The sequence below is a fragment of the Terrapene carolina genome, unplaced genomic scaffold (assembly GCF_002925995.2).
Source record: "Terrapene carolina triunguis isolate 2854851 unplaced genomic scaffold, T_m_triunguis-2.0 Scaffold837, whole genome shotgun sequence".
Lineage (NCBI taxonomy): Eukaryota > Metazoa > Chordata > Testudines > Emydidae > Terrapene > Terrapene triunguis.
The window spans coordinates 3,575,667-3,589,890 of record NW_020665188.1 but is presented as its reverse complement, the minus strand read 5'-3'; the positions used below and the strand labels follow the sequence as shown (position 1 = coordinate 3,589,890).

Sequence of the window (14,224 nt, the reverse complement as noted above, 5' to 3'; positions counted from 1 at the left end):
GGGGGGGGGGGAGAAGAGGAGGCAGGTCAAGGGTGGGGGCTTGGGGGAAGGAGTGGAGTGGGCGGGCTGAAGGTTGAACCCCCTGCCTCTGGTGCTTGCAGAGTAGGGGAAGCTGCCCTGGAACCTAACCCCCCCGCCCCCACACCTTTACATTAATTCTTATGAGGAAATTGGATTCGCTTAACATCATTTCACTCTAAGTCATATTTTTCAGGAACATAACTACAACGTTAAGTGAGGAGTTACTGTGTTTGATTTTCCTTTGTTTAGCATGTTTCAGAAAGCAGAATTTGTTTATCACATATCTCAGTGCATCTAAATCAAGTGAGATACAAGTGTTAAGATTTTCTATATACAGAATTATCTAGATAGGTCATAATTGTATCTTGTATGTTACATACAACTAAAATTACACAAAATTATACTATATGCATTTTTGAGGAAATTAGGAAATGTTACTGAGTACCAGAAAAACGGTATTCATGGTAGTACTTTGCATGTGTCTTCAAAGCTGAAAGCCTGTTTACTCACCTGATAAAGCACGAGGGACTTCTCCTTGTACAGAAATATTAGTCTGAGGCATATCTATAGCCATTGCATTATCTACCTGAAATCCCAGTTTATATTCAACCTGTAAGAGTATGTGGGAGAAGGTTAAGAAACTTCAATGATAAAACAATTAATATTAACACCTTTTCAAGCAATTTTTATTCGAGATATAAAATTAAAATCACTAATCAAAGTTTTTGGGTTTAAAGTACCTCAAGTTCATCACCTAACCTGATTTTCACATGGCATAATGCTCAGTACTCTGAATATCAGGCTCTGTTAAGGTATTTCAAATTGGACATCCAAAAGCACTCTAAATCACTAGTTACATGTTTGAAAATTTAGGCTAGAGTTGTTTTTTAAATAATCCTTTAAAAATGCTTAAGATAAGGCTAACTCCAATATGTTAAGTTAATTTGCTCAAAAGCGAACACTCAATCTATGGGAATTAAGAAATGAAAAAGGACATTACCACTCACCTAGTAAGTCTAAGTATAAGAAGGCTATAAAAGGTAAAAACTTGTTCAACTACAGTTAAGGTTCTTTTCCATTTTAAGACCCCGATTCTGCAATACTTGCACACAGGAGTAGGATCAAGGCCCATGCCAAATTCCAAAAGTTGTAACTGATTATAAGACAAGTAAAAATTATTTCCCTGCTTTGTTTTAAAGCAAAGGTTGTTTTTTTTATTAGACAGCTAGCTCTACAGGCAAAATGCCTGGATGTAAAGTAAAAATGTAACAGGGAGAAGTCTTCATTGAGTAGTGTCTGATCCAATACAAATTGGTTTTGATTTGTCCGATCTATGAACCTTTGAAAATTACACTTTGTGCACATACCGCACAATTAGTACTTTTAAGAAGCACTTTTTGTCAAAGTTCTCACTGGAGGTGGGCTGGGCTATGCATTTGCAGGGAATTAAACATGGTGTCCCAGGAGCTCAGAAAAAATCCTACTAAAAATTCATGTGCATGCACAATCCTATAACTTGGAGTACGTAAAGAAGCATTTCTCAAACTGGGGTCTGAGGACCCCTGGGGGGGTCCCCAAGGGTAGGGGGTCCATGGTCCCCGCTGATCAACTCCTCCCCCTCCGGAAGTGCAGCGGGGCTAAGGCAGGCTCCCTGTCGCTCCCAGAAGCGGCCAGCACGTCTCTGAGGGGGCGGGGGGGGGGGGGGGCATGGGGTGAGGAGGGGGTCTCTGCGTGCTGCCCCAACCCTGAGAGCTGACTTCGCAGTTCACATTGGCAGGGAACTGCGGCCAATGGGAGCTGCAGGAACAGTGCCTGGGGCAGAAGCAGCGCACGAGAACCCTGGCCCCCCTGCCAGAGAGATGTGCTGGTCGCTTTCAGGAGCCGCCTGAGGTAAGCGACAGCTGGCTGGAGCCTGCACCCCCTCCCGCACCCAAACTCCCTCCCAGAGCCTGCACCCCCTCCCAGAGCCTCCTTCACCCTAACCCCTTGCCCCAGCCTGGTGAAAGTGAGTCAGGGTGGGGGAGAGCAAGCGACAGAGAGAGGGGGAATGGAGTGAGGAGGAGGGAGGGGGAAGATGGGGCGAGGGGGGAGGGGGTGGGGCTGGATCTGAACAGGGGGGATTGGGAGTTCCCAAAAAATTTCAAATCAAAATGGGGGTTCTCGGGTTGCTGAAGTTTGAGAACCGCTGCTTTAGATTTTATTTATATAATGTCAAATGTTTGTATTGATTTACTCAAACCCAGCAAAACGACTGTGGTTCAAATTTTACAAAAACATTTACCCTCAGGCAGACTAGACTCATAATTTCAGCTGCAAAAACTTCAGCCACAAAGTAATAAGTAAATCAAAATCCTTTAAAATGGAAATGCATAGACAAACTTTACCATAGGTGTTGCTGCACACTCCAGTTATAATGGATATATGAAATAAAAAACTCTCTCTAAATACCACTCAAATAGATCCCTCTCTTCCCTCAATCAACATCTTTTCTAGGAATCCACAGAACACAAGATTCCAAGTTTTCAAAGGCCTTAATTCACAGCTGCCTGTTTCATGTTTAATTCACTGCCAGTATCACAACTGATAGACAGGTTGCCTGTAACTGTATTTTAAAGTAAAAAAGATGATGCCCCAAAGAACACTTATTTAAAAATATTCTGAACACTTTAGAAATGTTATGCATCCAACAAGCCATGCCCTTTTCTTCTCAGTCTTTAATTTCTTCTTGAGCACAATTAGTTGGTTCCCTCTGGCTCTATATATATATAAAAAAAACTCAACAGTATATCCTTTTATGCACTAGCCTATTCTAATTTGTGCAAAGGAAAGAGCAAAACCGTGGTCCAACTATTGACACTGACCTTTTGTTAAAATCTAGGCAAGACATTCATATATTAAGGTATGTAATGCAAATTCTGTTTATGCTTACCTTGGATTTAGCATGCCAACTGAAATGAAGACTATTGGTCTCACTGGGTATTAACAGATTGAAGGACAATGCGTAGTGATTAATAAGATCATTCCTCACATAATATAGCTCTGCATCAAGACCTAGAAATCAGAATATTTAGAAAAAAATTAGGTGAGGAAAGCAAAAGCCACTAGTAACTGAAGCACAACTACAGTCTCTCTTATTTGAGGTATTCTTGACTCTTCGTACTAGCAGCTCTGGTTTTTTTTATATATTTTTATATATTTTTTTTTATATATATATATATACACATACACATACACACACACACACACACCCCCTCCCACACACACACATATATACACACACACACCCCCAAAATTCATAAATTCTATTTTTAGATGCATAGTGGAGATGTACCATTATTTTTGCCAGTGTTGAGAAGTACTGCAAATTTCTGACAAAATATTAGTTCATAAGAGGAGCTCACATCCTAAGGACAGAAAAATAGACCAGGTCATGGAAGGGGAAAGAAAAGGGATTTTCTATACAAACTAACAAGAATCACTACAGGCAGTAATGAATGGACCCCTCATCTCATGGACCACATACTGTCTATTCCTGTGCATTAAGGGCTCAATTCTGCTCACATTTACAACGATATATGCAGCGCTGGCAGACCAGGTGCCAGCTCAGGCCAAGAGCCCTGGTCCTCACTGAATATTGACAAATGCATAGCTGGAAACCAGTCTTGGTCACCTGTGTGTTAGTATTCTTAAATAGATATTAGAGTTATGAGAATGTGTTTAGATTTTATGAAATGCGTGTAGGATGCTGCTTGTATTAATCTTACTAATATCTGTATCCCACGTTACAAGGTAATATTTAAGTGTTTGCTCTCTAACTATAAAAACGTTTGTTAAGACTATAACCTCTTCTCCCCCCTCGCCAGGAGAAAAGCATTACCAGGTGTGAAATACTAGTTTACCACAAAAGATGTCATTTCCTCCCCAACAAAAGGTGGCCTTCAGACACCAGACAAACCACTGGAATATCAGTGGACAAAATACTTTGCTGATTGGTTCCCCCGCACTGAAGAGGGTACATACACGAGCCCTCATCCCACCACAGCTTGAACACTGGGGGAAGGGAATACAAATTCCTGACCAGAAGGATCTGTATTACTATGCTGCCTGGAATTTGGAGAGGGCAATATTTCTAAGCATAAGCAAGAGATCCCCAAGCTGCTTAGCCCTAAACTACATTAACTTTAGTTAGTTTAATACAGGATTGGCTACAAATTAGAGGATTGAGCCAAAAGAAATCTGATGAGGTTCAACAAAGACAAGTGCAGAGTCCTGCACTTAGGACAGAAGAATCCCATGCACTGCTACAGACTAGGGACTGAATGGCTAGGCAGCAGTTCTGCAGAAAAGGACCTAGGGGTACAGTGGACGAGACGCTCGATATGAGTCAACAGTGTTCCCTTGTTACCAAGAAGGCTAATGGCATTTTGGGCTGTTTAAGTAGGGGCACTGCCAGCAGATCAAGGACATGATCATTCCCCTCTATTCAGCATTGGTGAGGCCTCATCTGGAGTACTGTGTCCAGTTTTGGGCCCCACACTACAAGAAGGATGTGGAAAAATTGGAAAGAGTCCAGGGAGGGCAACAAAAAATGATTAGGGTGCTGAAGCACATGACATATGAGGAGAGGCTGAGTTAACTGGGATTGTTTAGTCTGCATAAGAGAAAATGAGGGGGGATTTGATAGCTGCTTTCAATTACCTGAAAGGGGGTTCCAAAGAGGATGGATCTAGACCGTTCTCAGTGGTACCAGATGACAGAACAAGGAGTAATGGTCTCAAGTTGCAGTGGGGGAGTTTAGGTTGGCTATCAGGAAAGACTTTTTCACTAGGAGGGTGGTGAAGCACTGGAATGGGTTACCTAGGGAGGTGGTGGAATCTCCTTCCTTGGAGGTTTTTAAGGTCAGGCTTGACAAAGCCCTGGCTGCGATGATTTAGTTGGGAATTGGTCCTGCTTTGAGCAGGGGGTTGGACTAGATGACCTCCTGAGGTCCCTTCCAACCCTGATATTCTATGATTCTACAAGCGTTGTCTTTAGTGAGAGATTGAAGATACAAGTGACTCGGGGTAAGCGACTGGTCCTTTGGGACTGGGAGTAACCTGAATATTATTGTGATTTTTCAAATGCAGGCTTGCCTGGGTGGCAAAACAGATGCCCAATGGGACTGTCTATGACTCCACGTTAAGGTTATTATAGTGCTTGAGGAGTTCACACTTGATACTTAATTGGTAAAATCTAATTATAGAACACAACCAGCTTGGGACTTGTGCCCTGGTTTGTAACAGTCTGCCCTGAGGTTAATACCCATGTTCGTGAGCCACTCCAGACAGCTTGACAATATAAATTCAGAATTCACTGTAATGCATTTACAGTGTTGTGACTGCAAACAATTTGACCGAGGACATCTCATTTTTTAAGCACAGTTCAAAACTGTTTAACGAGTGAGGCAAAGACTCTGTGGAATTAAGTAGAGCTGTGTAAAATTTTATCCAAAAATGCAGATTTCACAAACTCTTATCCATTTCACAAAATGGTTTGATTTAAAAAAACAAATTTCAGAGAAAACAAACATTTCAATTTGACATTTTCAGAACCTAATGTTTTGATTTGACATATCTTCATTTCAAACTTTCCTTTAATTTTATTTAAAAGAATTAAAAACATTTTAAAAGGACTCAATCAAAAATGTTTTGGGAAAACAAAACATTTCATTTGACCCGAACCAACAACGTTTTATTTTAATTTTTAATAGTATCATTTCAACCCAAACCAATTTTGGGGTGTTTTTTTTTGGAATTGCCAGCAAACCAAAAAACCCATCATTCTCCCAAACCAAAAAACCCATCACTCTCTTTAGAGCATATAATTAGACCATAGTATTGCATATGCACAAGAGGAGAGAGTTAAGTTTCCACAAGCAACCTTAAGGTTAGCATTTCCTGTCTGATTCACTTTATAAACTTTTTTTTTTTTTTAAGGAAATTTCCTAGTTTTTTCTTTTAAAAAAATCCATAACATTCAAATTATTTGCTAAAGAACACCAAAATGCAGTTTCCCACCTAAGATGCATATTCTGATGCAAGGGATACTGCAGATGCCTGCCTCATGCAATACGTACCTCTAAATCAGGGTTTCCCAAACTTGGTTCGCGGCTTGTTCAGGGTAAGCCCCTTGCGGGCCACGAGATGCTGTGTTTACCTGAGCGTCCGCAGGCACAGCCACTTGCAGCTCCCAGTGGCTGCGGTTTGCCGTTCCCAGCCAACGGGAGCTGCGTGAAGCGGTGGCCCGGCTTGGTATGCAAGACAAATCAGACTCTTAAAGGGGTACAGTAGTCTGGAAAGGTTGAGAATCAATGCTCTAAGGAGCTCAGTCTGAGGGTAGAAGTGTGACAGATGCCAATTTGTAGTTCACTATTCTGTATCAGCAACTCTTCTCAGGCCTGACATATTCATTACATCGCACATACTAGTGTCATGGTATTTATTTAAAAGGTGACAGTGTACTCCTGGGGGAATTCTGCACCAAAAAAAACCATACATTTCTGCATATTTTATTTGTCAAAATAATGCAATATAATCACACCAGTTTCACTTATTTTGGTAATTTATTTAAACTACCATACAGAAAAAAAAAAATCACAACTTCTTCAGCATTTCCTAAATACATGAAAGTTAAAACACAAATACTAGGTAACCAATACCCTGCATTCCAGTTATAATCCTGGATTTTCATTTAAATTACATAACTTATTTTGATGTTCTATAAAGTAGAATGTTGCTTTAAATTACTCAGACTTTTACACATGAAAGTCAGGGCCAGATGAACCTTTTGTGGGCCTGGTGCCAAACATATTTGTGGGCCCCCATAGGGGCAAAAGAGCATGGCGTGGGGAGGTCAGTCCCCAGAGCAAGGGGCCAGCCAGGGGCAATGGGCACAGCATAGTGGGGCCAGTCCCGCTCCACCCGGCCCAGTGCAAGGGCACTGTATACAAACCGGCAGTTGCCAGATGCACACTGGCCCACCCAGCCCTGTGCTGCCAGCATGCCCCTTCCCCTCAGGGGTGGGCCCATGCCATGTCACACAGCCCCCGACTCCCTATGCCTGCGTCCCCCGGACCTGCTATGTCCAGGAAACCCCCACCCCAGACCCTTCACCGCAAATGCACAGCAGCCTGCACACCACCACCCCTGCCCAGCACCCCCACACACAGCCGCACCACTACTGCCCAATTCACTTCCCCACAGCCCACCACCACAACTACACAGCACCCCACTCAGACCCCCCATTGCCCAGCATCCCAACACACAGACCTCCCCCACCACCCCCCAAGAGACACCCCCACTGGCCAGCAGCCCCACACACACCTCTGGAGACCAACGCCCTCACACCCTGCCCCCTGGCCACACTCATATCCTTCAGATGCTGGAAGGTGTCGGCATCTGCCAGGCTGAGCTGGCAGCGCGGCCGGGGCCGGTCCATTGCCAGGACGGGGAATCACTCTGGCCTCTCAGGAGTGGTGCGATTAGCCGGGCCAGGGTCTGCCCTCACCCTGGCTGGACTCCCTCAGGACCCACTTGCCTGGAGATAGGGTGACCATATGTCCCCGTTTGGCCGGGACATTTCCCTTTTTAAGCTCTGTCCCGGCCATCCTGACTTTTTTGATAAAAAACGGACATTTAATCCCACTTGTTCTTGCCAACTAATCAGTTGGCAAAAGCAAATGAACAAATGCCCAGTTTACCAAAAAAGTCATCCTCTGCCTCTGGGTCCCCCTCCCCCTCCACATCCTCGTCCAAGATTTCCTCCTCCTGGATCAGTCCACTCTCAACTGGCAGGCGAGCCACCGAAGTATCACAATGGTCTTCGCAGTGAGGTGGGGTCACTGCTGAGTATCACGTCCAGCTCTTTGTAGAACTGGCAGCTTGTGGGTGCAGCACCGGAGTAGCGGTTTGCCTCCTGCGCTTTGTGGTAGGCGTTCCACAGCTCCTTCAATTTGATCCTGCACTGCGATGTGTCCCAGTCGTGGCCCCTTCCTGTCATGCGTCATGAAATCCATCAATAGGTATCATAATTCCTATGGCTGGAGTGCAGCTGGGACTGCACTCCTCTCTCCAAATGCTGGTGAGGTCCAGCAGTGCCGAGCTGGTGCGTGGAGCAGGCATGGCCACCTGGAAAGATGCGCAGTTTCTGCGCACTAAGTGGCTTGGCAGTGTGTACACCTCGGGAGTTACAGCACAGAAAGTCGCTTTACTGCGCGGAAACTTGTCAGTGTAGACATGGCCAAAGTCACTGAACTTTGGAAGATATGAGCAAAGACAGTAGCCATCTTTGGCATCCATCATTAGAAGACACACAAGGAAACACAGCTCTTCTAAGCTGAGGAATATGGGTTGTTCAACCAAAGCGTGGGGGGGGGGAAAGGAGGGGAGAGGCATTGAAGTCTCTGGCAACTAAATATAAGTGAAAACCTCCTTGGGAAAAGATCTTTTGCCTAGAAAGACAAAGGAAGCCAGCATCTTGTACTTCTGTGGAAGGTCCTGACTGAGGGAAAGTGAGTTATTGGTGTGAAGAAGAATGATTGGTGAGAAATTATCCTGAACAAATTCAGTACCTCGCTAGATTAAGTTTTAGACCAGTGATACTGAGATCTCACTGGTTCAGGAGCCAAATTAGCAATCAACATTACCCAAAAGAGCCATAGTAGTGTGAATTCATTATTTCATTTACTTCAGTACTATACATTCATATTTAAACAGCATGGCAGGGAAAATATTTAGTTTTTAATATATACATATATTATTCTCCCAGGAAAATGACTGACAAAGTATTATTATTTTATCAGCTGCAATTGGTTAATAACATAGTAAAAGCATCCTGGTTGGTTAATAATTAAAATCACACCGTGTTTTAATCTCATGTGCTGCAAAGAGCTGCAGGAGACACATTAAAGAGCCTCTTTGCGACTCATGAGCCTCAGTTTGAGTATCTCTGTTTAGACTTATATGCATATTTTCAATTTTTTTGTTTTTTTGCTTGTCACCCTTTCCAACTTTATTCCTTTTACTTGGTATCATTTAATCTATGTCATATTGTTAATTTGTTTTTGGTTTTTTTACTATAAACCAACCCAGTGCTGTGTTTAAATGGAAGGGTGTATTTGCATCAGGTAAGTTAATAAGCTGTGATGCACCTTCGCATCTTTAGAGGAACAAACGAATCTTATTCTCTCTAACTGTCCAGGAAAGGGCTGAACATTACATAGCATATGGTTCTGAGAAAATTCAGGACTGGGAGGGTGTTGGGGTCACTCTGCAAGACATGATTAAAGCTGGTAGAGATCAGGGAGCATGACTGGTGTGTTGAAGGCAAGCTGCTGGGGTCAGAGTTGCTGGACCAGGGCTGCAGTTATACAGACACTCAGTGTATACTTGTTGCTGACTGTGAACATCCCAGACAGGGAGTTACAATAGCAAAGCATGTGAGGCACCCAGGGTTACAAGGTAGACGGTGCTTCAACCCCTCACTTGTCTGAAGTGCACCCTGAACCCCATGATAAGAAGGTTTACATTTTAGTTCAAATCTTTACAGGTATGCTTATGGCTGGAAAGTGACAAACTAGAAGGATTATTTTAAGTTTCTAGAAAGATGGGAGGGATAGAATTTGATACATATTAATATGTTCCATTCTATGCATCGGAAGAAGTGGGATGTAGCCCACAAAAGCTTATGCTCAAATAAATTTGCTAGTCTCTAATGTGCCACAAGTACTCCTGTTCTTTTTATTAATATGAAAGTTACTCCAACAGTACAAGGAAGCATGAACGGTAATATTAGTTCGTATCTTTAATTTTTCCCTCTAAAAGACTTGCCTACACAGTTTTAGTTAAACTTGTGCAAAATCAGTAGAAAACCATATTTGGTTAAATCAACTTTTCTACTGATTTAGTTAAACCAGTGCAAAAACTGAGCATAGACCATTCTTAAGTAGGTGAATGCAGCTCTGTCATTCCAGGCATAACAGATATATGCATCTTATTCCCCCACCACATGGAGGTAATATTCCTCTTGATTTTTTTTGTTGATTCTCACTAAATCCCCACTGGCTCATTGGGATACTGCACCCAAGTTGAAACCCCAAGGCACGTTGTCACTGCTGTGGAGAAAAACTGGAGACTGGATTAAATTTATGAAATGAACTAAATGAAGCATTGACTAATTCAGATAAGCCCTGATGAGAAATTCTCTTTCAAACCATATCCCAAAGAAATAAACAGCTTAACTAAAATATCTCACTATTGTAGGGCACAGGCATATTTTAAATATCACAAAGTTAATCACTGGGAAGAATCTGATGGACAGTAGTAGGCCCCCACTTAGAGAAGAAAAAATACAGTGTGACGGTACCTCCCATAAGGCTTTATGGAAATATGCTTAGAATGTGTTTTATGCTACATATGCCATGTAACATCTCAAAGGTTATGATCTACTGAATCTATTAATCCTATTTGTATGCATGTATTATTTTTGTATTCGAAGTTATGAATATTGGCTGGGTACTGGCTTGATTTCTAAATAACCTTAGTAGAGCATTTGGTCAGTTTCTTCAAAAAGGAATGTTGAAGTTAAGTACCAAATCAAAAGGCACTTAGAGGACAATGGATCTTGGAATGCTCCAATCCACATAAGAAGTCTACTTGAGGACATTCAAGGTAGCATGTGAACAATGGATGCTACCTGTAAAAACTGTGAGTCATGCATGGACATGTGACTTGCCCAGGTGACTCCTAAACTCCATCTTGGGCCATACCAATCTAATTAATGCAACTGTTTTCTAAACAATGTTGGTTTGAGCAGCATGAGAGTAAAGAAGTTGACTAACTCGGTGAAATGCTGAATTCCTCTTTGAAACAAAATTAGGAGGAGTTTGTCTGAATCATTTTTATAGCAGATAAGACTGGTTAAAGGAGAAAGCTTCCAGCTTGCTAACATGTCCTACTGACAAGAAAGCAAATAGAAACAATATTGTCCCCACCAGAATTCAGAAGGAACTCAAGGTTCAAAAGAAACCTGTGGCATCAGACAGATTCCATTGCTTGAAGGGTTGAAAATCTTTGTAGGAATACTACTTTTAGAAACAGGGCAGAGCTAAGAAATTGACATTTGTGAAAACCATCTAAACAAAATTCCAAGATATTCTGAGTTGACAGATTCAATAAATCTGTCATCTCTCTGACACCCCTGCCTGGCTGTGCAAAGACTTCAACTTCGAAAAGGAAATCCACTAGCTCTTATGAATACCCATGCTCTAGATATGACCATTCAAGTATCAGGATGGTACCAGGAGCTTGTAGGCAGATGATATGAGCTACACGACCACTCTGCTACACTGTTTTAAGAACTGCTGTCTGACCCAATAAAGTGGCAGATTAGGCCTCCTTATTGCACATGGCGAAAGGAAAGATTACTGACCCTGTGAAGTAGCTGCAGTTCTTCAAGATGTGCATCCCAGTGGGGGCTCCACTTCTAGTACCCCCAGATGGAAGAGGGAACGTCAAAATAGAGTCCAGTACAGAAGACAGAACTCCACTGCCAAATCAGATCTAGAGGCATGCATCAAGGCACGGTGTTTGGCGAATGTATGTACTGTAGTGGCTCTGCAAGATTGCAAGTACTGGAATGTCCTTAAAGAGGGCCATAGACGCTGTGACCTCGACCTTGTAAAGTACGCCAGAACCCTAGCAGGAAACAGAATATTGGCAGCATTATAGCAAGCAATAATACACCCTGAAATCCACCTTGATAGTACTGGGGTAAAAATAGTGGATCCCTTAGATCTGTCTGCAATGAAAGTGAATAGTCTATTCTAAGACAATGTTTCTTGACTTTACCCGGGACCAGTTTGCTGCTTTCCTAGACTGTGTTAGCGATATCTCAGGGACCGATGCCGGTCCACAGACCAGTCACTGAGAACTGGAGATTTCCAAAATTGTTTGGTCCTATCTAGATAGAAGGCCAATGCTCTTCTGATGTCTAAAGTGCAAAAAGAAGCTTCCTGTCTTGAGCGATGTTGGTTTGTTTTGTTTTTTTTTTGTTTTTTTGGGGGGGGGGGGGAGAAGAGGGGAGAGAGACTCATAAATGGATAGTCTGGTTCAGATGAAACTTTGACACCTGAGGCAGGAATTTAGGGTGTGGACGTAGGGAAACCTTGTCCTTCAAGAAAACTATAAAAGAAAGATCTGCGATCAAGCCCTGATCTCTCTAACTCTTTGAGTCGATGTAATGGCTATTAAAAAGGTCATCTTTATAGATCAATTCAATAAGGAACAGATTGCCATAGATCGGGGGGGCCAACCTGTGGCTCCGGAGCCACATGCGGCTCTTCAGAAGTTAATATGCGGCTCCTTGTATAGGCACTGACTCTGAGACTGGAGCTACAGGTGCCAGCTTTCCAATGTGCCAAGAGGTGCTCACTGCTCAACCCCTGGCTCTGCCACAGACCCTACCTCCACTCCACCCCTTCCCGCCCCCTCCCCCGAGCCTGCCGTGCCCTCGCTCCCCCGTCCCCCCCAGAGCCTCCTGCATGCCACGAAACAGCTGATCAGGAGGTGCGGGGAGGCGCTGATTGGCAGGGCTGCTGATGGGTGGGAAACGTTGGGAGCGGGTGGTGGGAGCTGCTGGGGCGCTGACGACGTATTACTGTGGCTCTTTGGCAATGTACATTGGTAAATTCTGGCTCTCTCTCAGGCTCAGGTTGGCCACCCCTGCCATAGAGTCATAACAAATGTCTTGTGAGACTTCTGAACTAGATTAAGATTCCAAACCAGAGTCCGGGCTTTTATTTGAGGGAGAGGTTCCCCAGTCCTTTAATGAATCTTATAGTTGTAGGGTAAGAAAACACTGAGAACCTTCCCAATAGAGAATGAAATCTGTTATCGCAGCCAAATGAACCTTGATCAAGCTACCTGAGATAAACCCATTTTCTTCAGTTGTAGAAGGTAATCCAAGATAAGTGAAAGTGAGGAAGATTGAGGTGAGAGTCACTGGTGTTACACCAATAGCTCATCTTTTCCATTTCTGAAGATACATACTATGGGTAGATTCTTTCCTCCTGTTTAATAACACCTGCTACACCTCTACTGAGGTAGACTCTCTCTGCCAACCATTGAGGAGCCATGCCCCTTGAAACAGTGAACTTCCAGGTTGGGATGAAGCATTCTCCCCACATCTTGGGAGAGATGAGGGGTGCACGGAAGACTGATAACTGGACAAGGAGACAATCAAACAAGTAAGAGTACCATGCTTGTCTTGGCCACATTGGGACTATTAGGATAGCCCTGGCTTTGTTCTACCTGATCTTGTTAATCACCGTTAGAATTAGAGGCACTGGGGAAAATGAACAACATAGGCCCTTTGTCCAAGATAGGAGGAAGGCCTCTCCCAGGAAATGGATGCCTTGACACCCTCTTGAACAGAGCAGAAAAGAAGATACTTCTTGTTTGTGGCAGTTGTGAAGAGATCCACTTCCAGACATCCCCACATTCAAAATATGTCATTTAGGATTCGTGGGTCCAATTTCCATTCATAGTCCTGGGGAAAGTGCCTGTTGCTGACATCAGCCATGGTGTTTTGTACACCAGGAAGGTACGCTGCCCAAATGCAAATGTGATGGACTATGCACCAATTCCATAACTGTATTGCTTCAGCATGCAGAGAGGTGGATCTTGCGCTCCACTGTTTGGTTGATATAAAACAGGGGTAGGCAACCTATGGCACGCGTGCCGAAGGTGGCATGCGACATGATTTTCAGTGGCACTCACACTGCCCGGGTCCTGGCCACAGGTCCAGGGGGCTCTGCATTTTAATTTAATTTTAAATGAAGCTTCTTAAACATTTTAAAAACCTTATTTACTTTACATACAATAGTTTAGTTATATATTATAGACTTATAGAAAGAGACCTTCTAAAAACGTTAAAATGTATTACTGGCACGCAAAACCTTAAATTAGAGTGAATAAATGAAGACTCGGCACACCACTTCTGAAAGGTTGCCGACCCCTGATATAAAAACCTGATGCAGGCTACACTGTCAGTCATGACCTTGGTACACTGTCCTTTGCTGAGAGGTAGAAAATGGAAACAAGCATTCCTGATTGCCCTTAGTTCGAGTAGGCTGATGAAGAGACTGGTCTCAAGACTATCATCCGCC

The 14,224-nt window shown here is 43.2% G+C and overlaps 1 protein-coding gene across 2 annotated transcripts in view; it reads right to left on the bottom strand.

Moving 5' to 3' along the window:
* RYK (receptor like tyrosine kinase) overlaps window positions 1-14,224 on the bottom strand; it is a 112,817-nt gene that overhangs the window by 83,597 nt on the left and 14,996 nt on the right. For both annotated transcript variants that reach the window (XM_026660781.2, XM_026660782.2), the window contains exons 2-3: window positions 2,951-3,072; window positions 532-631 (exon numbers count right to left, since the gene is read on the bottom strand). In XM_026660781.2, coding sequence (XP_026516566.1) covers window positions 532-631; window positions 2,951-3,072 — 222 coding nt within the window. The remainder of the gene's footprint in view (window positions 1-531; window positions 632-2,950; window positions 3,073-14,224) is intronic.